General features: G+C 40.3%; 3 protein-coding genes across 20 annotated transcripts in view; 2 read left to right on the forward strand and 1 right to left on the reverse strand.

Moving 5' to 3' along the window:
- The first annotated feature begins 597 nt into the window (after positions 1-597).
- On the forward strand, positions 598-2403 carry LOC119897780 (allograft inflammatory factor 1-like). Its single transcript, XM_038711734.1, has 6 exons — positions 598-824; positions 901-962; positions 1085-1151; positions 1253-1294; positions 1380-1545; positions 1856-2403. The coding sequence occupies exons 1-6, from the start codon at positions 806-808 to the stop codon at positions 1941-1943; spliced, it is 444 nt and encodes a 147-aa protein (XP_038567662.1). The 5' UTR covers positions 598-805; the 3' UTR covers positions 1944-2403.
- A 164-nt stretch (positions 2404-2567) lies between these two features.
- On the forward strand, positions 2568-5726 carry LOC119897779 (casein kinase II subunit beta). Its single transcript, XM_038711733.1, has 7 exons — positions 2568-2709; positions 3119-3194; positions 3875-3977; positions 4068-4183; positions 4271-4346; positions 4472-4661; positions 5106-5726. Exons 2-7 carry the CDS (start codon positions 3123-3125, stop codon positions 5194-5196), a joined length of 648 nt encoding a protein of 215 aa, XP_038567661.1. The 5' UTR covers positions 2568-2709; positions 3119-3122; the 3' UTR covers positions 5197-5726.
- A 268-nt stretch (positions 5727-5994) lies between these two features.
- The window catches only part of LOC119897772, a 35251-nt gene continuing 17905 nt past the window's right edge, over positions 5995-23340 (reverse strand). For 5 of the 18 annotated variants that reach the window (XM_038711713.1, XM_038711707.1, XM_038711714.1 and 2 more), the window contains 22 exons: positions 22940-23188; positions 22559-22690; positions 21544-22413; positions 19834-20067; positions 19494-19718; positions 19145-19369; positions 18780-19007; positions 18506-18688; positions 18078-18311; positions 17722-17892; positions 17350-17556; positions 17018-17209; positions 16212-16417; positions 15819-15887; positions 15675-15719; positions 14978-15040; positions 13521-13700; positions 9779-10162; positions 9085-9207; positions 8770-8886; positions 8601-8681; positions 5995-7770 (listed from right to left, as the gene is read on the reverse strand). In XM_038711713.1, the coding sequence (XP_038567641.1) occupies positions 7741-7770; positions 8601-8681; positions 8770-8886; positions 9085-9207; positions 9779-10162; positions 13521-13700; positions 14978-15040; positions 15675-15719; positions 15819-15887; positions 16212-16417; positions 17018-17209; positions 17350-17556; positions 17722-17892; positions 18078-18311; positions 18506-18688; positions 18780-19007; positions 19145-19369; positions 19494-19718; positions 19834-20067; positions 21544-22413; positions 22559-22690; positions 22940-23188 (4448 nt within the window). In that variant the 3' untranslated portion in view covers positions 5995-7740. Of the gene's footprint in view, positions 7771-8600; positions 8682-8769; positions 8887-9084; positions 9208-9778; positions 10163-10638; positions 11470-13520; positions 13701-14977; positions 15041-15499; positions 15553-15674; positions 15720-15818; positions 15888-16211; positions 16418-17017; positions 17210-17349; positions 17557-17721; positions 17893-18077; positions 18312-18505; positions 18689-18779; positions 19008-19144; positions 19370-19493; positions 19719-19833; positions 20068-21543; positions 22414-22558; positions 22691-22939; positions 23189-23340 lie in introns of those variants that run through there. The other 13 variants (XM_038711709.1, XM_038711718.1, XM_038711719.1 and 10 more) reach the window with 13 other exon arrangements.

Raw genomic sequence — 23340 nt, forward strand, 5'->3', positions numbered from 1 at the left:
AATCATTCGTCGTTTCATTTACCTTATTAAGTGGCCAACAGAGCCACCATGTGGCAAGAACAGCACATTACACCAAATTGACTAATGGCCATGAGAGCAAAATTCCTTGTCAAGTTATTTATTGAAGTCATAATTAAATGTGAGTGGAGAAAGTGCTGCTCCAGTGCAGCTGCACAGCGGCTGGCAGACCTGACTGTGGCTGTTCTGGGCAGCTTCCAGTTGTGCGTGTATGTAACAGGAGTGTGAACGGGGCCTTCCTGAAAAAGAAAAACCTCACCCTTAGTAAAACTTTCCTGAATAATAAAACTTTGCAAAACTATATGGTTTTTTTTTCAAACCTGCCTCATAAGCAGATTATTTCTGCAGAGTAATGTGTATTTATCTATGTGCTGTATCACTCTTCCTTCCTTAATTGAAATGTCATCGTATTTTTACACTAGTTGAGACGCATCACTTTTGAGACACATCCCTTTCTCATGTTTACTGTATCAGAGCTTATACACCTGACTGAGCCCATCCTGGCCGTTACATAGCAGGTATCCTGTATGCAAACTTCTCTTATTGAGCAATACAACAGTGCTTTTCCACACTATGTCTGGTGAAATGCAGGCTCTGTGTGTGAATGGTATGATGTGGCATGACATGTTTGCTGCAGCCTTAAATACTACGAGGAACCTCACTAATGCTAACTGAAACTTTGTAACTTCACTTCCTCCTGTTGCTCAGAATATACAGAAACGCCATCATAGCTTTTCACACACTCAGAGTTACTTTCACATGCAGGCTCTCGGCACTGTGCACAGAAATGGACGACACTGCTCAAGGTTAGTTTGCCTTTTTTTCTGCCATGTCTGTTTGTCATTTGACTATATTTATAATGTCTTGTATATTATTTCACAGGAGGTAAAGCATATGGTATTTTAAAGTCTCAACAGGAAGAAAAACTGAACTCTATCAATGAGGTGAGTTGATGTCTTTGTGCCTTTGTGCATGTTTTTGTGCTACACACAAAAACATGACTCCTGTTTGATACCAATAACATAAAATCAGATTTATTGGTATTATTTAATTACCACTCCCCCAGGCTTTTCTCTCAGATCCCCAGTATGCTGAAGAGGAAGACCTTAGCTCAAAGCTTGAAATGTTTAAACGTGAGTATTCAAGGGCTACCAATCATTTTGGTAGTGATTTTAATATTTATTGCACATACATCATACATTTTGAAATGGCATTATATTTGCTTGTGTTACAGAGAAATACATGGAGTTTGATCTGAATGACAAAGGAGAAATAGGTAAAATTGCACTGGTCTTAAAGCCTTATATTTTAGACCAACATAAGCACATTTTACTTATTTACTTTAACTGTCAATATTATAGATATAATGGGATTAAAACGAATGCTGGAAAAACTCGGACTGGCCAAGACTCACTTAGAGCTGAAAAAGATGATGGCAGAGGTGGTTGGAGGGACATCGAAAGACACTATCAGCTACAATGACTTCCTGAATATGATGCTGGGCAAAAGAAACGCAATTCTAAAACTGTAAGTACTGGGTAATTCAGAGAATGGGTGAAAATCCAAAGTTGGGTTCCAGGAGCATTGGAGTTAAGGGGGGATAAAGCCACAAAATTATTCAACAATAAATAGATGGTCAAACATTTGCATGAAGCTACTTGTGATATTGATGGCCTTAAGCCTTAATCAGAAAATGTTCATATACCTAAAGTACGTAAAACAAGTGCCCAAGATATCTGATGATTGTTTAATACAAATAAAAAAAATAATCTCTATACTACAAGTGTACAGTAATGTCTTATCTATAGAAGCTGACATGCAAATTTCTTCATCACAGGATCTTGATGTTTGAAAGCAAGGGAAAGGAGCAGGAGGCTAAAGATGTTGGACCACCTCGTCGCAAAACCTTTTCAGACCTGCCCTGAAGGAGCTCTCCATCTCAGCAGGGAATGCCTGTCAATATGACTTCTTTTTTTTTCTGATTTACACATCATCTAAATGCTTTGAAATTCATGTCAATTGGAAAAAAACACACCAAACATATTGTGAATTGTGCAATTTTCAAAGAAATAATTGAATCTACACCAAATGTTTGTGCATTCTGTCTTGTGTGATTATGACCACAGTTCAGATATTCTCACATTATGAGCAACTTAATGCTTTCTAATTACTCTATGATATTGCTAGCTGCTTAGTTAAATACAAAACATAGCCAAATTATGTATGGAACCTGCATGAGAGTGGCCATTACCATGTCAGACAAAATACCACAATATATAACGTTAACAAAAACATACTACCATCACAACATTAACGTTTGAATGAAGGTCACCTAACGTTACATTATAGTTTTGCTGCAAATTCATTAAAAAGTGAATTGAAATACATGTGTATTTTGTTCCTGTTTTTACATCAAATAAACATTTAATACATATTAAGTTAACTTTCGCCAGCTGGGATTGGCTCCAGGCCCCCGCGACCCTGTACGCAGGATAAGCGGTTGGATGGATGGAAGTTAACTTTCGCTGTTGAAGCTTATGAGAACCATAGACTGTAGATGAGAACATGCGTCATGAGGAACTTCATTTTGAAAGGTCTGGTTGACCGGAAGACGTAACATTACTTCTCATCCGGGGAGCCGGGATAAACTAACATACGCTTGCAAGTTGATGTGTTAACTAATATAGAAGGGTGAGTAAAAGTGACTTTCTGTGAACATTGCTATTCACGCAGAAAGGTGCCACTTAATACATATTGCCATTACAATCACTCATGTCCGCACATCTGTGCGAGTGAACGCTAACGAACGTTAGCTTGCAAGCTAGTGCCTCGTCAAGCGCTAACGTAACGTTAGGCAGCAGGTTACAGACGCAAACTCAAGGTAAATTATATCTACAATAAAATCACATTTTTGTTCAAAGTCCCCGTGGTGAATGGGTCAGGTGGTTGCATGTATGGTGGAATAAAATGTCAAGTCGGTGTTTTGTAAAATATACATCTGTATCTGTATTAAATGCACTGCCGGTATTTAGGTGTGTTAGCCGACGTTGAGGGTGCAAAATGAACCCTGGTTTAGGGCAACACTGTTTTGATTTGTCAGGAGGATGAGCAGCTCAGAGGAGGTGTCCTGGATATCCTGGTTTTGTGGACTGAGAGGGAATGAGTTCTTCTGTGAGGTTAGTCTTACACTGGGATTTCGATGGAAGCCTCGATTTAAATTTACCACAAGTTTGCATCTCACAAAATAAAACTAACGTTAGCGTTATCCAAAATCCACAGGTAACTTATTATGTCCTTGTGCTGCAGCAACAACTGAATTTCCCTTCTGGGGATGAATAAATGCTTACCTCATCTTATCTTAGCAGTACATCTCACGTTTTTATTGCGCTGAACATATACCTGGACATTAAGACTACATTTGACACAAGTAATCATTTTGCCAGTAAGGTGTGTCATTCGGTGGTTTGACATTTTAGTGTCATAGTCAACCGCTGCCTGTTAAGCCACTTCCCTGTTTGCTACTTATCGTTTCCACTGAAGCATATGAGCCATTCTCACTCAAAAAGCACCACAGAGAGAGAGGCATGTGAAAGGAAAATCACTTAAAATAAAAATGATGGGAATTGTGTTGTAAATATAGGCATTGGTGTTTCTCACTCTGGTTTGCCAGATGGGTTAGCACTCACACAATCCAATTCTAATTTTAACTCCTTGGTTACTTCATTGGCAGCATCGAAGTAATCCTGTTAAGCTCTTATCTAATGCATTCCACATCCGTGTGCTGTAGCAATGTGCTGTTCCAACAGTAGTTAATGCCATTAATAGCTATTCATCACCTTTCAATCGTGTGTTACAGGTTGATGAAGACTACATACAGGACAAGTTTAACCTGACAGGTTTGAATGAGCAGGTGCCTCACTATCGCCAGGCTTTGGACATGATTCTTGACCTGGAGCCAGGTGAGGATATCGAGGAACTAGCAGTTCCCACGTGAAATGATATATAGTAGAGTCAACGCCTTTACTGACTAAATCATTTTGATTTGACAGATGAAGAACTTGAAGATAACCCCAATCAGAGTGACTTAATAGAGCAGGCGGCAGAGATGCTCTATGGGCTGATACATGCACGTTACATCCTCACAAACAGAGGCATTGCACAGATGGTAGGTGCTGTTACCTAACATCTTCATATTCTTGCATGCTCTGTGACGAAGATTAACAGTGATTTCTAAATATGGTGTTCTCCGCAGTTGGAAAAGTATCAACAAGGGGATTTTGGGTATTGCCCCAGAGTCTATTGTGAGAATCAGCCAATGCTTCCAATTGGTAAGTATGACTTTTCTTTACCTTCACATTAAACAGTTTCTTTCTTTTATTACACAAACCCCACGCTGCACTTTTGACCTGTGTCAGCGGCTTTGAAGACGTATCCTCCATCTCGTGTGCTGTAGGTTTGTCAGACATTCCCGGAGAAGCAATGGTGAAGCTTTATTGCCCAAAGTGCATGGATGTTTACACCCCCAAATCCTCCAGACACCACCACACAGATGGAGCCTATTTTGGGACAGGGTTCCCCCACATGCTGTTCATGGTGCACCCAGAGTATCGTCCAAAACGACCAGCCAACCAGTTTGTGCCAAGGTGTGTTTGATCTAACGCCATTGTTATTTATTGTTAGTGTAGACTTTAACTCGCAGTAACATGCCTTTTTATTAGTTTGTTTTAAGAGATTGTCGATCAAAAGACAAGTTTTCCTGAGATCTCAGTAGGGCTGGATATTGAACCTAGCTTAATACTTTCTTTTTATTATACCAACCAAAATGCGGCTTTAGCACAGAGTTTTAAAATCTGCAAAGTACTAAATGTTGGAATTGAGTTGAGTACCTGGTCAGATATGTCTTATTGTTTTTCTTATCACTTATATTTTCATTTTAGATTGTTTGTTAGGATATCTGTACCAAATCCCAGGTGTCGTATTGGCACTGGTATCAAAAAGTGTCATTCAATACTCAGCTGTTGACCTAAAAAGGAAGTGTCCAGGAAGTGATTGTATTTCTTTTTTTCCCCCCTCCTCCTGTTTTTCAGGCTATATGGTTTCAAAATTCACCCAATGGCTTATCAACTCCAACTTCAGGCTGCATCAAGTTTCAAGAGCCCAGTCAAGACCATTCGCTAAAACTCCTGGGTTAATGAAGACAGTGGACTCAAAGACTTTGTTGTTTACAGCATTGGATTATATAGTCTCAGTGAATGCCTGTACAGTTCCCCAAACCCGCCGCTGTGTTGACACTTTCAGATTCAGACATTTCCTCACATTGTTATTCTGTACAATTACAAACATGTAATGAGGGTCATTCTCCTGATACAGGTTTGAACATTAATTGTCATTGTCAGTCCATCTTTTCACATTTTAGGGTAGTTTCTCCAAGTGGCTTTAACTCTGATAATGAAAGCTACAATGTGTTTTGTTTCTTAATTGCAGGTGATTGAATGTAACAGGAAAAGTTACAGGTTTGCCTTATCAGTTATACAGTCAGTCAGATTATACTTTTCATTGACGATTGACTAATTTTAACTCGTGCTGCAGAATAGATTTTGCATGAGATTATTTTCTGTTAAAATGAAGGATTTTATTTGAAAACAGCAATATGTGCTAATATGGTCAGGTGCTATTTCCAATAAACATTGAATACAACATTGAAAGTACAAAGTAGTAGTAGTATTTTATTTTGCTGGCTATGTATGTACTTGATTGTTTGGGCAACTAACAACATTTTCTTGATAATTCTGTATTTGTAGTTTCATCATGTTTACATTATGGTAATTACTACAATCTAGACGGATGTGAGATTCTCAAAAAGAGTTTGGTCTTGATTGAACTTGTACTGTGGAACAAGTGAATCACATTAAATATCTATTTATTACCAAGATCTTATTGATACTTTTAAGTTGTATGCTTCACACACAGACAAAATGCTAAATAATGCATGTTTTATTTTTTCATAAAAAGAGGGATAAGTCACAAAGCAACATTATTTTCCATCGTCTAAAAACTATTTTCTTCAAGTGAAATTCTACATTTTCTTCCAGGAGAGGTTTGTTGTTTTTCTGTGTAGCTACAATACCAATAGCTTTGTGGGTTGAAAAAGTTTGATAAATGGTGCTACCTAAAAGGGACCTGTATATATTTTAAGCATGTTCTCTTCTAAGTAAAAGTACAGGAAACGGCAAGTGAGAGAGCAATCTACTTAGACTATGCGGTAAAAAGGCTTTACAAACTTTCTTGATAATGAATACAATATTTAACATGGTGACATCTCTAGTGGAAGCCTAGAAACCAGCTCGTGTTGAAAAACATCACAATACATCAAATCACATGAGACAGGTCCTACTTTACAAATAAATTACTGTATAGTAGAACATAAATGTAAAAAAAAAACAACTTGTGCTCCTATGAGAGAAAAGCCACATATACTGGGACAGCTGCCTTCACCTCTTACACATGGTCACTGTGACAGACAAGCCTTGTATTTACTGACCTCACTTGGCTGAACATAAATGTACATTTAAAGTTGGGGTGAATATACATATATGGACATTCCTCACACAATCAAGGAGGTCTGTAGTCTTACAAAGAATATCAAAACCTGAGATAAACAGACCAAAGCTTGTAAAACTTTCCTTATCAACCAAATATATTCAAAGAAATTATGACTTGCTACTGAACAAAACACAGGGCAGAGGGAAGCACTTCATTGTCAAATGTAAATTGTTAAATGTTAGACAAACTTGGTGGACTACAAGAGGAAACGAATAAGAATGATTCAGGATGTCAGGCAGGTTAGCAGGTCTTACAGAGATGTCAAAATCCAGTAAACAGCACAATGGTAACCTACAATTTAATGAGCAGATGGATGTGAATAACTTAAAAACCTTAAATTTGTACAAATACTATAAAATCATCAATTCTATAAAATAGTGAAATATTTCAAAATAGATCCATTTTTAATTCAAACTTTACAATAATGTGTAGGCTACCAGTTCTTGGCTGGTTAGTGAAGAAAATAATTGATGTTTTTGTACCTGAGCATTGAGCAAAACCAAACAACTGTCCAAATTTAAGCATATATTACCTTTGTTCACATATTGATGCGAGGTATGTCATTTAATTTTTTCAAAAATGTCACTCCTGAATTAAATAGACAAGTAAACAACAATAAACAAACAAACAAAAAAGTTCCCTTGAATGTAGCCTTACCGTTCCCCTAGCAGCACCAAGGGAATAAATGCTGATAATGGTGTCTAAACTAGAATGGAAACAGTACATTTGTATAAAATCAACAATGTAAAAACCATAAGGAAAATAAAAGCATTTAAAAGCAAACATAACTGAGATCACTTAACTCAAAATGCTGTTTTTTTAACCAATGGAAGTGTATTCACTAAGCTTTTTTTTTTTTTTTTTTTACACCTGGATGAGAAAAGCATTTGAAAACTGGAGCACTATGCAGCCGTCCTCTACCTACAATGAACAGCTCAATGGGGGGAAAAAAAGACAACAAAAAAAATCTACTACGATTTTTCTACTCCGTTATCCATTAGTTTAGGTGCAGATATTTCTTTTTGGATATGTGTGCGCAGATAGAGCTGGTCACTGTGTGTTGAGTACAGCCCTCTAGAAGGGATGTCAGAGGTGGAGTAAATGTGGGCGGCAATTCAGTTACAATGCTGATGCTCCGCCAACTTTCTCCTGCAAGACACATATCATGTACACTTGTATTACTCTTGAAATGAATTGATTAAGTCACAATTGTCCCATTTCTTCCTTAAATGAATAGTTTGACATTTACAATACCCTTATTTGCTTTCTTGCTGAGAGTTACAGTCAGGTCCATAAATATTGGGACATCGACACAATTCTAATCTTTTTGGCTCTGTACACCACCACAATGGATTTGAAATGAAACGAACAAGATGAGCTTTAACTGCAGACTTTCAGCTTTAATTTGAGGGTATTTACATCCAAATCAGGTGAACGGTGTAGGAATTACAACAGTTTGTATATGTGCCTCCCACTTTTTAAGGGACCAAAAGTAATGGGACAATTGGCTGCTCAGCTGTTCCATGGCCAGGTGTGTGTTATTCCCTTGCTGACCTGACTGTAGATGAGAAGATCGATCCCTTTCCCAAGTCTGTCCTTTAACTATAAAGCCTTTAACTATTAAGTATAAAGAAACAGCTAGCCTGGCTCAACGACATCACTGCTCCCAGCCAAGAACTTGTAATTTTTACTCTTGAAACAAACATACAGTAACAATATTGGTAGGCTTTTTAACTTTGGACACAACCAGGCTGGCTGTTTCTCCCCGTTTCCATTCTTTACGCTAAGCTAAGCTAAACATCTCCTGGCTTTAGCTCCACATTTACTGGACCTATTAAGAGTGGTATCAATCTTCTTGTCCAACTCTCAGCAAGAAAGCAAATCAGGGTATTTCCCAAAATGTCAAATTATTCCTTTAATATTCTGTCCATCACTGTTGTGTCTCATGGACAGAGTGTAGCAAAGAGGTTTTTTTTTACCTTCTCTTGGTCAAAGTCAGAGTCTGCAGTTATGACGATTCTCTTTTCCACACGAGTCTCCGAAGATCCGCTTTTCACCACCTGGTAGAGGGAAGAGAAAATAGAATTGAGAATTGCAAATAAAATAAATCAAAATGACATAAACAAAGAGCAAGATCATACTGCTGACCTTTGAGATGTGAGTGGTAGTGGTGGTGACTGTGGTGCCACTGGTGGCCTCTGAGGTAACAGTCTTGGAGCTGGACACAGTTGTGCCATCTTTGTCGTCTGTCCCGTCATCTGTCACCTGAGAGACCGAGAATGAGAGAATGAATTTTTTATAACGTAAACCTGAGCTCCAGCCAGGGAACGTGCAGTGCTGCCTCATATTCATTCTGGAGCCCCCTGCCTGGTCCTCCCAGACCTGTTGCTGATATCTCTTCCATGCAAACTGATTGCCTGTAACTGAGACAGATCTGGGCTGAGCAGGTGCGGGAGCCCCTACCTTTGAAGATTCATAGATGAAGGTCTTGGTTGGGACGACAGGGACCTCTGTGGTGGAGATGCCACTTGGTAAGGAGTTGGAGACAGCTGTGATGGTGACTGTCTGGGTCTGCACCAGAGGGGGCTGTGGAATGGGAGCATAGCCCCATGAGTGGCTGTTTAACCAGACACTTTGCACCTGGCAGCAACTAATTTGTTTCACACCATGCATTCCCTTCCAAACCATCGCCCGTGTGGATTGATTTTCATTGCAACAGCCCTTTCTTTTCAACAAATGTGTGTCAATTTTTCGATATTTGGAAACAACAGAATCACCTTGTTATTTCCCTTCCCGCCACCGTATGCAACAAAAGAAACAGGGAAACTGAAAATATCAAGCCATAAGTGGGTTGGAAAGAAGATGAAAGTGAAGCCAGTGTGTAAAACACGTTTTGTGGCAGAGAAGAATGTGCTAGTGTTACAGCGACCCCATCACCATAGTTGAGAACTTAGCACATCACTGTGCGACACCTCTGCAGCAACCACTTACATTTGACTATGATGAGTGTTAATTCACACCGCATTTAATATCCCACCTATACAGATTTGATTTCTAATGGTACTGCAAAGGGGTGAGAAGGTGTGTCATCCTTGAAATCACACAGAGGCCAAGCAGAGACAGAATCAGCATCACCCTGAGTGGGTCAGGAGGCTACCTGGAAGCAGCGTATGACCTGTGGACCATCGCTTCTGAAATAGGAAGCTGGGGAAGATCCAACTATCCTCCCAGAGCACTCCGACACTCCGGGATACGATCCTTCCTCCTCCAGGGTCTCATCTAAAGCTTTACAGCAGGGGTCGAGGGAGGGAGACAGCTGCGCCGTCTCCACCTCTACGATTGGCACCAAGGCGGTCTCAAAAACTACAACCTCTTCCTGGTCACTTGACTCTTCCTCAACCAGAGCACTGTGGGCTTCAACACTGTCAGGCTCACTCTTGTGGCTCAAAGTGGGACTCGGTATGCCTGAAAAGCCCAAATCGCTGCTGGTTTCCTCGTGTGCAGTCTCTGAACCATTGCAAAGGAGACTAACGCACACACTCTAAAAAAGACACAACATAGTCACTGTGTGATCCTGGGTAGGTTTCCTGCTGACATGGCATGTATAGTGACTCAGATTATAATGTATACATGTTAAAATATACAACTATGTATATAGTATGTATAGTACAGTATCCATTTTATGAGGTACTACAGCTCTGTATGAAGATGATTTTTTTGCTTATTTTAGATTTTAAAAAATCAACACCGTGTTAATGCCACAGCTTAACTAAACATTATTGCAGACCACGTATATGCCTTCATAGCCACGGCAGGTTATCAAATAAGATGGATACTGAATATAGCTATAGCTCCCTATTGTTCATTTCATCCATGAATATAATTCAGTATGCGTCAGAATGAAATGGATTCTTCTTATGCTTGAATTTTCAATTTAACTAAAAAAAACAATGAATAATGAATAATATTAAACTTAAATGACAAAATCCATTGCCCTTGAAAGGAACAAACAATGAACTGTATATGGAATGCCTTTTATTCTTTGGTCAAAGTTGATTGTCAAAAAGTCATGCAACAAAGAATGTCTTACAGTGACTACATACTGTCTTGGCAAATACTGGTGAACGACAAAGGGGTCATTAAGTATTACAGTTAAGCTGCCTCAAGGTCTCCCATCACAGGAAATACTATACTGTGACAAAGAATATTGATACTTAAAAGTATATATATCTATCTCCAAAAATCACATCACAGTGATAAGCTTATCTGAAGATAATATTCCTAGACAACCGACAATATAAATGTACCTCAAAACGTTTATAAAAGTAGACTCAAAGTGATATGGTCAACAACTAAAAACCTCCGGATAAAATTCAGTTGTTAAGTATTACTGTCTGATTGGTTGATTTATAAAGAAATCACAAAAAAATGCACAATAGTAGTGGGTTGATTGTCATTTCCGGTCCTAATCAGTCTTTGGACAACAGGTCTGTCTCTGGCTGGAGAAACCAGGTCAACTGTGCTGCAGTGGGAAACAGAAGGAATGAAAGTCTTGTTCCACAGAGGCCAGAGAGAGAGGGTTGAGAGAGAAAAAAAAAAAAAGGGGCAGCTTCTCAAGTGGAGCAGAGGATGAGAGATGACGAGTGCTACAGTGTTGTTGAAGAGGAGGCGAAGGAAAAAGGAGGAGGAGAATAAGAGAAAGCGAGAGGCTGATGGGTAGATGGACTAGGTGCGGTCTCCACGGGTCACACTCACACCTGTGTGGGATTTCCGCAGGGTTGAGACGGCCCCTCAGCTGCGTTTGGAGTAGAAGTCTAGCAGGGGGCCGCGTGGGAGGCGGATGACAAACTGAGGGGGAGGGGGAGGAGGAGGGAAGAGAGATGAGAGGGAGGAATTTTGAAATGTCGGCAATGACCGAAAATGAACTGAGCTTGTAAAAACCAGAGTTGCGGAATAACTGATTATTGAAAATATTAAATTCAGATGTAAAAGCCTGGCAAAATCCTTTAACTGAACAGAAACTGTTGTTGTACAGAGCATGGAAATGTAACTGGTGCATCCATTTTAACATGCATTTTAATATTTTTCCATGTCCAACAATACACTTTGTTTGGAAAGACAGAAAAACATCCACACTTGTTGTATCTTATTTCAAAATCGGGATGCATTTGATGCATTTTTGAGATGGAATTATCTCTGTAAGCTAAGGTCAAGTTAGCCAAGCTTGGGGATGTTAAATTGGCACTGTTAACTACCCATTACAGTGTTGTGTTTTTGAGCAGTAAATGTGATTTGATCTAGCTGGAGGCTGCTGGACGGCAACAACACTGTGAGCTTAAAAATAATCTGAAGCAACAAAATGCTGTCATAGCAGTTCACAATATCAGTAGCTTAGAACCTATAGCTGGAATCTGGCCATCCATCTGCAGCTTATTGTTAAATTAGCCCTGTCATTTTAGTCCATTCGCACTAGAGGCTGCTGTGTGTCAAACTAGCTAACCAACATTTTATGCTGTTAATGTGAATGTTTACTCCTAGAATGAGAAACTGTCTTGTAAAATTGAGCGTGCGTCCACTCCACTAGGTAGACAACATTTGACCAGTGCCATATTCTTGACTGCTTACATCAAACATTTTGTAGATTTGTTCCGATTCATCTCCTCACTACAGACTCTAAGCTGTCAGTTTCTCTTGGCTGTGATATCAGTGCGACTCTAATACATCCTGACATTTTGATGTACTCGGCAGCATTTATCTCCAAGTGTAAACGTGCTCTGTGTCCAAACAGTTAAGCTGCAATTTAGTTAATGTCTCGCCAAAAGGCATGCGAGAAGAACCTCAGTAGATTGTGTTTCTAGTCCACTGGATAGCTTCTATGTAATCTTTTTAACTACAACATAGCTGTTAAGACCAATTATATTATATTATTTTTGTATTGAAATCTTGTGAAATTTACTACAGGGACAGCGGGGTCGCTGATACAACTGTGAATGAGGCCCTGTCTCTTCATGGAATAACAACAAAGGCTTAGAGAAAGCAGCAGCCAAAAAAAAGAAAAGAAGGTAAGAGCAGTGTGAAAAGAAAGAGTGCAACGCATAAAAAAATGTTAAAAGCAGAAAGAAAGCTCATCAATGAATGAGGGACAGAGGAGAGGGGGAAAGGTCAATTCTGCTCAGTGTCAGAACGTGCACAAACTCAAGAAAGGGTCATCTCTGAGTCATGCAGTAAACTTTCAACGTCAGGTCCGTCAGTCATGCGATACGAACATGTCACCGTTGAGAGGCATCCATTGCAGACAGGATGAACCAAAGTGAGTTCTCAGAGAGTTGATAACATGTCCTAAAGATGTCTCGCCCACATCAGTCTTTTAAGTGAAAAAAAGTAAAGAACCTATTCAACAAGTCCAACTGCATTCTTCATTCACATGCATGTGTTGCATAAAACATTCCATAGGTCTTTACATGCACACACAATCCATTTACACTAAAGATTGTAAGACAACCAGAAATGACAACTGGAAGAGCCTGATCCCATCTTCTATTAATTTGTTTCGTTTAAACATATTTATCATAATCAAAAAAAGAATATGATCGAATGCAGAGGGTTAATTTTTTAAATTACACAAACTTTAAAATGACTCAAACACAAGGCGTCAGCAAGAATTTCAGGTTCTTCTGTTCCATAACAAATCCATGCACACTGCATTAATCTCCAAAACTGCAGAGCCTTGGAAACCAAATGCGATGACCTTTGTATAAATGCAGCTTTAACCAAGTCAATTCAGGAAATGTTTTCTAATTAAATATGCTTTATTCGCTCCGATTCCTGAACTGACAGACTTAAAATGGTAAATCAACTAAAAAGCATTTGGTGGCGAGTGTTTTCTGTGGGAGACCTACCCCATCTGCACTGGGCAGAGGCTGACCATTGATCCCCAGGGTGCGGAACGGGGAGTGTGTGGACAGGCGCTTGTCCCACTCACTGGGCCTCTGCTGCGGGACGGATTCCATGAAGTTCCTCTTCAACTCACTGATACTGGCATGATGCTTGAGCAAGTCCTCCTGGGGCTTATCGAACTCCTATACGGAGGGAAGGACAGCGGGAAGGCCGCCGGGAAGAGGGTGCCGGGAAATTTGACAGAGGCAAGTGAAGATAGATGGTGAAAGTTGGAGGGGAAGGGAAAATGAAGGATATGTTTGTAGTTGGGAGAAATTAACAAATAGGAGAGAATAAAGAAAAAAAAGTTAGATTATTTTGCTTTATGCTGATTCTGTACAATTTGTGTTGACTTATTGCAGCTTTAAAAAACAAGCAGAAGCGGCGTTAATTAGTGATTCTAAAGGACCATAAATTAAACGGGGTCATTAATCTAGATGATCATACTATGTGGATTCTTGATAAATTATTATTTACAAAATGAAAATCAAGTCTGCCAGCTGATTCATGAGACCAGACTTCAGTTTATAAAGGAGAGGTTCAGAGGTAGTGCCAGGATCTATCAAATCGATTAGTATTTGGAGTTTGGATGGGCAGTGGCTATAAATTATACAGCACAGCATTGAGGGACTATTTCATAGCATTAGGCGTGCGGTGACATCGCGTCGTGAACACAGGCTGCAAATCAAAGAGCAGTACAGGCGACAATAACAGACATGGTACAAGCTGTCAAAGGTGACTTTCGTTTAACTGTTCATTTAACACAAATGAACAAAAGCAACAGTAGCAGCACTGATTTGGCAACATTTAGCACCAAGTTGATCTTTATCACATGGTGTTATAGCCAATGAACAGAAGTGTTTGTTAACTGTTTATTATGACTTACTGTGGTGCTAAAGAGCAACTTAATGATAAGTGTTTCTCCAAATACAATTCCTTTACGTATATAAGAGCAAAGACGTTTAATTATTTAGATTTTCATCTGTATGGTCAAAAATTGCCAATTACATAACTGCTGTGAAAGTGCAATGCATTACTGGCAGGTTAGAAAATGAGAAAGAACAAAAGCAGGATAAGGAGAATACTGATGATCTGGGGGGGGGAATGGAGTAGCTTGTGATTCCTGGCTAGAAGAATGAAAAACAGTCTAGAAAAGCTCTGGCTGTCCCTGATTATCTTAAGCCTTAGCTCATCCACCACATCACAGGGCTGACCATTACGGACAGTTTAAAGATGCTATGGAGTGAAGCATCCTTAACAAGCAAGTACCAATGCAAGTGTAAGAATCCTGACCATAATCCAATACTTGGTGTAAGTTCAACACCATACCACATGCAAGCGTGTTGTTAAACAGCAGACACTGTGCCAAAGAGCAAGAAAATACAAGATAGAGACAGACATCTCCAGAAGGGATACAAACCTCCAACATTAAAAGGCTATGTCTGACATAAATTGAGTCACCCTCAATTTTCTTAGCTCTTTTCTGTGAAAAATAAAAAGAACAAAAGAGTGTGGGTTTGTTTGAGTTTCCCTGTGTGCTGGCATTAACCTGCCACACCTAAGGACATGCATGCTACGAAATTCACTACAGTGTTAATACAACAGACAAAGAGAGCTGTGATGAGTCTGCATGCAAAACAGTTTGAGCTTAGAGACCATAGGGGCCGAACTGCAATGTACTAACAAAGAGACATGACAGAAATGTGATACAACACCAGTTATCATGCCACTTTTTTGTAAAGTGCATTTAATCTATAATCATGCATGTGTGCATTCCAGGGTTTACAACAACAGCAAGCAATGAGAACAAATAAACGCCTTTTAAACTTTTAAACAGCTAATATATGTAAAAACATATAAGCATAGTCACATTATAATGAAGTTACACTATTCTATTAACAGTTACTGTTTACATATTCCATCTATTCTTGCACTTATCTACCTCTTAAAATATACTGTATGTGCATCGAACCTGATGTGGATTTCATTTAAGACCTAGCAGTATGGAAAGCACATGAGAAGAGGGTGAAATTAGTCTTTTGGATGAGAAGGTCGATATCATCAGAATGGAGGTGGAGAAAAGGCTACGGAAACGTATTTGAGGCTAAGACTCTGACCTTTCGCATACGCACCACCTCCGTGCTCACCGCCTGAGACTCGTGCTACCCCAGGGAGGAGAGAGGGACACACATTAGCATCCTCTGCTTGTTGGCCTTAACACTCACATGTGAGGGGCGACATGCAAGCGGCCAGACACTAACCTGAATGTCCCCATTGATGGTGGATATCAGTGAAGAGTCTACTTCTCTGTGGTCCCTCCACACTGCTGGCTACAGCAGCAAGAGAGACACAGTTCACACTCAGACAGAGAGAACAATCTCTGCTCACTACTTTTATTCATATATTTTATTATTAAAGACTATGAAACAATTTAATTTGAAAGTTGTTTATATTTTATAGTTATTATCTTTATCATCTATAATTAAAATATCCAGGCAATCACTGAGGACACATAATTTGTTATCTTTCACTGGAACCAGCTATCCTGTAAGGCAATATGATTTACATATAATGATACATTTTTGTTGCACATAGACCTTAGCTTAAATGACATCACAAACGTGTAAAATAGTGATCAGAGAAATTATAAATACCTTGACCTCAGTCACAGCCTCGATTTTTGATGGCTCCACAGCTTCTACAGTGACCTCCAGCTTTCTTTCCTCCTTGCGGTCGGTCTTGATTGGAGTGGAGGTCTGGGGCTGATCGAAAGGGGCCATGGGGATCCCAGCCTCTGCCAGAGCAGCCTGGGAGAAGACCGGAGCACTGACAGGACGGGTGCCCCTCTGTGCACTCACCACTAGACAAAATACAGACAGAATGCAAACATGAATAAAAGAAAATATGTTTTAGCACCACGTGTTATGGAGGGATAAACTTCTATGCACACTGAAACAGATATTAACATATAAAGAGAGTCACACATAATAGCGCATTTATGCAAGTACTTACAGTCTGGCGCCGGATATGTGATCGAATAATTGCACATACTGTAGCGGTATACTGTACCTCGTTTAGTCTCTTTTAAAAGTCACACATCAGAGCCTGAAGTGGGCCAGAAGCGAATATCCACAAAGTGGAATGAAAGCAGAAGCGTGGATTAGTTCTTGTTGCGATGTGATGATCGATGCAAAAGCAGATAATGTTAGGCTGCAAGGAGCTACAAAGCTCAATGTGGTTGAACTGGTGAAACAGAGATAAGAGAGCGCCATTTCTTCAATCTGCACGGTCAGACATCCTTGAATAATGGTGGACGTGCCATTTGTGGACACATTCTCTTGTGATAAGTATGTAAAACGGTCTGCAAATGTTAATGAGCGTTTCATGGAGCGAAGAGAGCGTGACCATGTGCGAAGCTGTTCATCTGCAAACCAACAAACCCAAACAGGTAAACAACTACCTGACTGTTTGAGGCCAACATCTAGTAGAACAAACCAATCATCACTGATATGCGTTTCTGGGAGTGGACGTCTTTCCTCCCGGATCCGTTTCTCAAACTGCGGTCTCATCTCGGAAATAGCGATCCTTGTTTTGGCCACAGCAGCAGGAGCTCTCGCCTTTGCTGGCAACTGGATGCGCTCAGGGACAGCGACTAGTACAAATACACAGCCAGGTATTATTGTGGAAATTAAGTACAAAATATTAGGACACTTAAATTTACAGTGAAATAGACAGCCTAGCAACAAACTCAATGTCTGTATGTGTAGCTGAACTAAATCATTTTGATTATACCTGATTTCTTAGTGGCCATGTCCAAAAGAGTATACCAATCATCTTCCACCTCTCTCATTGCTGGATGCGGTTTCTGCTGTACCACCTTCTCCTGCTGCCACATTTCCTCCACTATAGTAACTCTCTGCTGTGCTCTCTGCTCTATGGCTGAAAACTCTTTAGCTGGTCTTACTTCAGGATGCACACGGATACGCTGGTCCGCAGTCACTAATGCAGGATACACACAAAGCCTACTCAGTCAGAACTCAAGCCCACTTAAACATATTCTGGGGTTAAATATATAATACACACAAACTGTAAAAGGCACACACACAGATGCCATGTTATTCAGTCAGATTCCATCTCAAAGCCACACATAAAACAGCAGAATACCTGGTGCTTTCACTGCAACATTTAGCAGCCCAAGCCAGTCATCATCCACCTGTCTCGGATGTGGTGGTGTAATCTCCACCAACTTCATAGGCGGCCTCATGTCTTCCAGGATGAATTTTGGTTTTGGTTCTGTGGCTGCCACCACACCCACAATACGCTCAACCACAGCAGCTAACATAGAAAAATATGTGTAAATAAATCTGTTGCAAAAGTATTTTATTTATTGCTGGAGCCATTTAAGGTTTAAAGCAAATGAAAAAGCATCAAGTGTGCATGCAGTCCAGCTTATTAACCACCACTTAATTGAACTTTTTTTTTAGCACAGTGTATGCAGACCCTTTGGCAATGAAAGGTACCTGGCGGTATGACAACAGGCTTTTCACGGATGACGTCGAACATAACAAACCAATCATCGCCGCCTCCTCTCTCAGACGGTGGTGCAGTTTGGCTAGGTCTAATTTCAGACAGACGCGTCTCATCCTGCCTGCTCTCTGCACCAATTATCATCTTCTTCCATATTCTAGTCTCTGTGGGCGTCACCTCAGCCTCAAACATCTTCTGCACATCTGGAATAATCTCAAAAGGAATGACTGGCACAAACAGAGAAAGAGTCAAAGAAGCTGAGTGACATCCATATATCCACCAAAAACAAATGTTTGACCCTCAAGTGAGTTAAAAAGCTGCAGAAATGTAACAACTGGCAAGATATTTGAAGGCTGTGGGTAGCTGGACACACGCACATTTTCTCTGGGAACAACATCTAGCAGAAAAAAACAGTCATCACCTCTTTCTCTGACTGGCTGAGACATTTTCTGCTCTGGGATAATTTGCTTGGGAAGCTCCTTGTCCTCTTTCCACACCACAGTCTCTTCAACTCCAACCTTCTTCCTGGACTCTACTGTTATTGTTTCGGCCATAGTAGAAATGCTTTCTTCAGGATAAACCTGAACGTACTCTGCCATGGTAACTAGTGACAAACACAATGAATGAGTATTATAAGACACTTATAATAAGCCTGTAAGTCTTTTTGGTGGGACTGGAGGGAATATTGACAATACCTGGCACAAATGATGGTTCTCTAGCAGGAACATCCAGCAGCACAAACCAGTCATCTTCTATCTCTCTCATAGCCTGTGAAACTGCTACAACTTGCTTTTCACTCTGGATTTCTGTTATTTCAGTGTCTGCTACTACCACCTCCACTCTTTTTTCTCTCCACTCAATGGTTGTTACTTCAACTAGAGAGACACGTTCTTCTTGAGACACTTCCACATGCTCTGCAACAACTAAGAGAAAAGAGATAAAAATTCTCAGACACTATGGACAGTACAGGAGATTTAGGGATAAGAGCGTCTGCAAAGCTCAGGATAATTGCTTGCTTTGATAAAGCTGTGCAGCAGTACAGGAATAAGTTTAACAGTACCTGGTGGTACATATGTTGTTTCTCTGGGAACAACATCCAGCAACACAAACCAGTCGTCAACTCTGTCTGACGCTGGCTGCTGTGGGACTTCTTCTAGGTGTCTTGGTGCCTCTTCTGTTATCTTCCTCTCTTCAGCTACTACTACTCTTATTGTCTTATCGGTTGCAGTTCCAACCACAGAGACAAAACTTTCCGCATCCATTGGGTCTCTTCCCTTCAACATAACTGATGTGAGTAAAGTCAGGAGAAAGTCTTTTCACACAAGCAGTAACACACACTTACTTTATATAAGCAAGAAAGCACAATAGTGAGCACAAGAGAGCCAACGTTGTTTTAAAAAAAGCAATACCTGGTGGTACATATGATGTTCCTCTGGGAACAACATCCAGCAACACAAACCAGTCATCATCTCTGTCTGTCACCGGCTGCTGTGGGATTTCTTCTAGGTGTCTTGGTGCCTCTTCTATTAACTTTCTCTCTTCAGCTACTACTTCTCTAATTGCCTCATCGGCTGCAGTTCCAACCACTGAGACCAAACTTGCTGCATCCATTGGGTCTCTTCCCTTCAACGTAACTGATGTGAGTAAAGTCAGGAGAAAGTCTTAAAACACAATCAGTAACACACACTTTTATATTAGCAAGAAAGTACAAAAGAACCAAAGTTGTTGTTTTTTGTTGAAAAACAGTACCTGGTGGTACATAAGGCGTTTGTCTGGGAATAACATCCAGCAACACAAACCAGTCATCAGCCCTGTCTGTGATGGTCTGTGATGGTGGTGGGATCTCTGGTACACGCCATGCTTCCTCTTCTCTTATTTCTCCTTCTTCTACTATAATCTCTGTTTTCTCCTCAACTGTTGTAATCTCAGTTGTTGAGGTGAAATACTCGCCTTCATCCACCTGAGCACGTTCCACAGTGGTAACTAAAGATGACAGTAAAGACACATAATCTTTGATTGTGGGGGCAAACAAGCCCGCAGGTACATGAACTCATTGTCTGTAAATGAGGTTTGAGAGGAATGCTCTGTGTAGGTCAGTCCGTTTCAACTCAATGGATGATATTTTTTTATATGATTATTACAAAAAAAATCATGGATACACCAGAAAACAAAAGCTATGGCTATTTCTGAGGTTGTGCTATCAATATTCTTACCCCTTTTGCACCATTAGAACATCTACGCCAAGCACATTTTTTATGTCTGCTATGCTATCATTACTTTCCTTCCACTGCGTCCACCTGAATATAACCCAGAACTAAACCCAGTGCAGACTGCCTTTTTATAAATATATAATTATATTTATAAGAGAAAGGAAAACTTTTGCACTTATTTCAGCTTCCCATTCAAAGGTCCAGTATGTAATATTTAGGAGGATCTAGTGACAGAAATGCAATATAATATACATACAATTATGTTTTCAGTGGTGTATAAAGACCTTACATAATGAGCCGTTATTTCTTTATTACCATAGACCACCTTTTCGTCACTACGTCGAAAACGTATGAAGAAGGAAGAAGAAGAGGTTGTAATAATAATAATAATAATAATAATAATAATAATAATAATAATCCTTATTTGCAGAGCACTTTTCAAAAACAAGTTACAAAGTGCTTTAACAAGTGTAAAGAATAATACAAAAAACAATACAAAAATTAATATAAAATTAGTAAAATACAATAAAATAAAAGGGATAAAATAAAGTCAAATAAGATCGGGAAAAGCTCTCCTATAAAAGTATGTTTTAAGAAGGGACTTAAAAGAGTTCACTGACTCAGCCGACCTGATTTCCTCGGGCAGGCTGTTCCAGAGCCTCGGGGCCCTGACAGCAAATGCTCTGTCCCCTTTAGTTTTCAGTCGAGACTCTGGAACAGACAACAGACCTCTGCCCGAGGATCTCAAGGTACGTGCTGGTGCGTATGGGACTAAAAGGTCAGAAATATAACAAGGCGAGAGGCCATGAAGAGCTTTAAAAGTGATCAATAGAATTTTAAATTCAATTCTAAAACATACTGGGAGCCAGTCTAATGAAGCTAAAATAGGAGTAATGTGGTCATAAGGTTGTAGTAGTAGTAGTCGTCGTCTGCTTCATTAGAAGTAAGAAGAGACATGAAATTTGGACAAGTGGAGGATGACACGTATTATTTTGCACAAGAGCCACCACCGTAGCTCCTTTTACGCGCTTGGACAGGGATGGGTGAGCAGTGAAATCGCAACCCTTACTACTAGATGCTACTAAAACTTACACACTGAACCTTTAATTTAAAGGTAAAAATTTTTGGACTCACTTTGGGACTGTTCAATTGCTAATGTTAATAGTACTCAAAAAATTATTAGTATTAGATTATAATACTAGAGAGAATAGTAGAGGTGTAAAGCTGTTTGCACAATAACATACTGTACCTGGTGGTTTATAAACAGCTTTGTATGGAGGTCGGTCGAAAAGTATGAACCAGACATCCTTATCTGCCACCTGAGATGGATCCTCAGCCTGAAGCCTCTCTGTAGCTTTTCTCTGAGTTATGTAGCCTGGTATTTCTGTCTCATGCCATGCTCCTCCTTTTTCTAGCGTCTCCTCTGATATTCCACCAGACTGTACCTGCCCATCTTCCATTTCTTCCTGCCTCGGCACTCTCTCTTCTACAATAGTCACTATCTTCTTAGTCCTGCGCTCAACCTTCTGGTATGCTACTACAGAGCTGGTACCGCCAACATCCGACATCTTCTCCTCCACCTCGTCTTGCCATTCCTTTTCCATCTGCCGTAGCTTCTCTCTCAGGCCATCATCCAACTGACTTTCGTCTGTCCCCTCTTTTTCACTCTTCTGCATCACCTCAGCTACTTCCTCTTCAAGCAACAAGCCTTTTAGAAACACCCGCTTTATCTGCTCTTCCAGTTCATCCACTTCATCCTCGTTTGCCTCTATTCTCCTCACAGATTTCTTCACCACTCTTTCAGTCATACCTTCAACTTGTTGTTCATGCTTCAAATCTCCCTCTTCTTCTCTTAACTTATCTACCTCTTCCTTACCTAATTCCTCTTCTATTACTCCCTGAATTCTCTCTGCCATCTCATCCACTTCTTGGAGCCTTTCCTCTAAATCCTTCACTTTGCTCAGCCTCCTTTCCAAAATATCTGCCTCTGTCAGCATGTCTACCAAGATCACACTTTCCTGCAGCCTCTTAATAATCTCTGTTCTGGTTTGTTCCTGCTCTACCACATGCATGCCCTGCTCATCCTTCTCTTGGAGCTGGAACAGAGCTAGGGGGGAGACTGGGAGTGAAGGGGGAAGTAAAACAATTAGCCAGGGATGGAACTAGAGTTTGATTCATACTGCAGGCTGTTTCAGGGTTTTTGTATTTCTGTTCAAATTACAAGAAAATTTTGCAGGTCATTTTTCCACACAAAAGAAACTCACATGTTTTATCAGCACACTCAAGTGAGGATAAGCTGAAGATTCGGTCAAAGTAAAGGAACCAGTCATCTTGCTGTGTCTGGGCTGGTTGAAATAGCCTGTCCATAGAGCTCATTTTTGCCAGGCTGATCTTAGCTGACAACATCAGAGAAACAATGCTGAATAATTTCATACCAGATGAGCAAATCTCAAACTGCAAATGCTTGAAAACGAGGAACAGAATAGTACCGTTGTGCTTGGCTTTAAGAAGCCTTTGAGAATAATGCAATTTAGATGCATGTTCTTTAAAATCCAAGCCAAAGTGAACGATAAAGAGATTCTGGGTTCAGATGTTCTTATACAAACTGCAGAATAACCAGTGGCAGGCTTTAGAAATGCAAATACCTGGCTGTTTCACAGAATCAAAAGGTGGGACAAAGGGAAAAGGAGGATGACGATAGAGCAGGGCAGACCACTCGTCTTCCTTTCTACTTTCGTCAGATGCCAGCTCCTGCCACGGCTGACTTGCTGTCTGGGTGATGGTTTCAGAGCAAGTCTGCCCAGTCTCAGTGTCCTGCCAGGTTACTGTGACTGTGTGAACAGACTGCCCCTCCTCCCAGGACTGAATGAAAGGCTGCTCAGACTCCCCTCTGGCTGCAAAGAGATTACGAGGTGATGGCAGTTATGTAATGGTTCTGCTGGACAGATGACGGCCACTATGAATGCTTCACAGTGCTTCAAGCGTGTCTTTGAACAAAGCCAGATGCCAAGCATTTGTGCCAGAATATCCAGTCCACTAAGGTTAG

This window comes from Micropterus salmoides, unplaced genomic scaffold (assembly GCF_014851395.1).
Source record: "Micropterus salmoides isolate LMB-PRFRI ecotype aquatic unplaced genomic scaffold, ASM1485139v1 Ms_hic_scaffold_11, whole genome shotgun sequence".
In the NCBI taxonomy this organism is placed as follows: domain Eukaryota; kingdom Metazoa; phylum Chordata; class Actinopteri; order Centrarchiformes; family Centrarchidae; genus Micropterus; species Micropterus salmoides.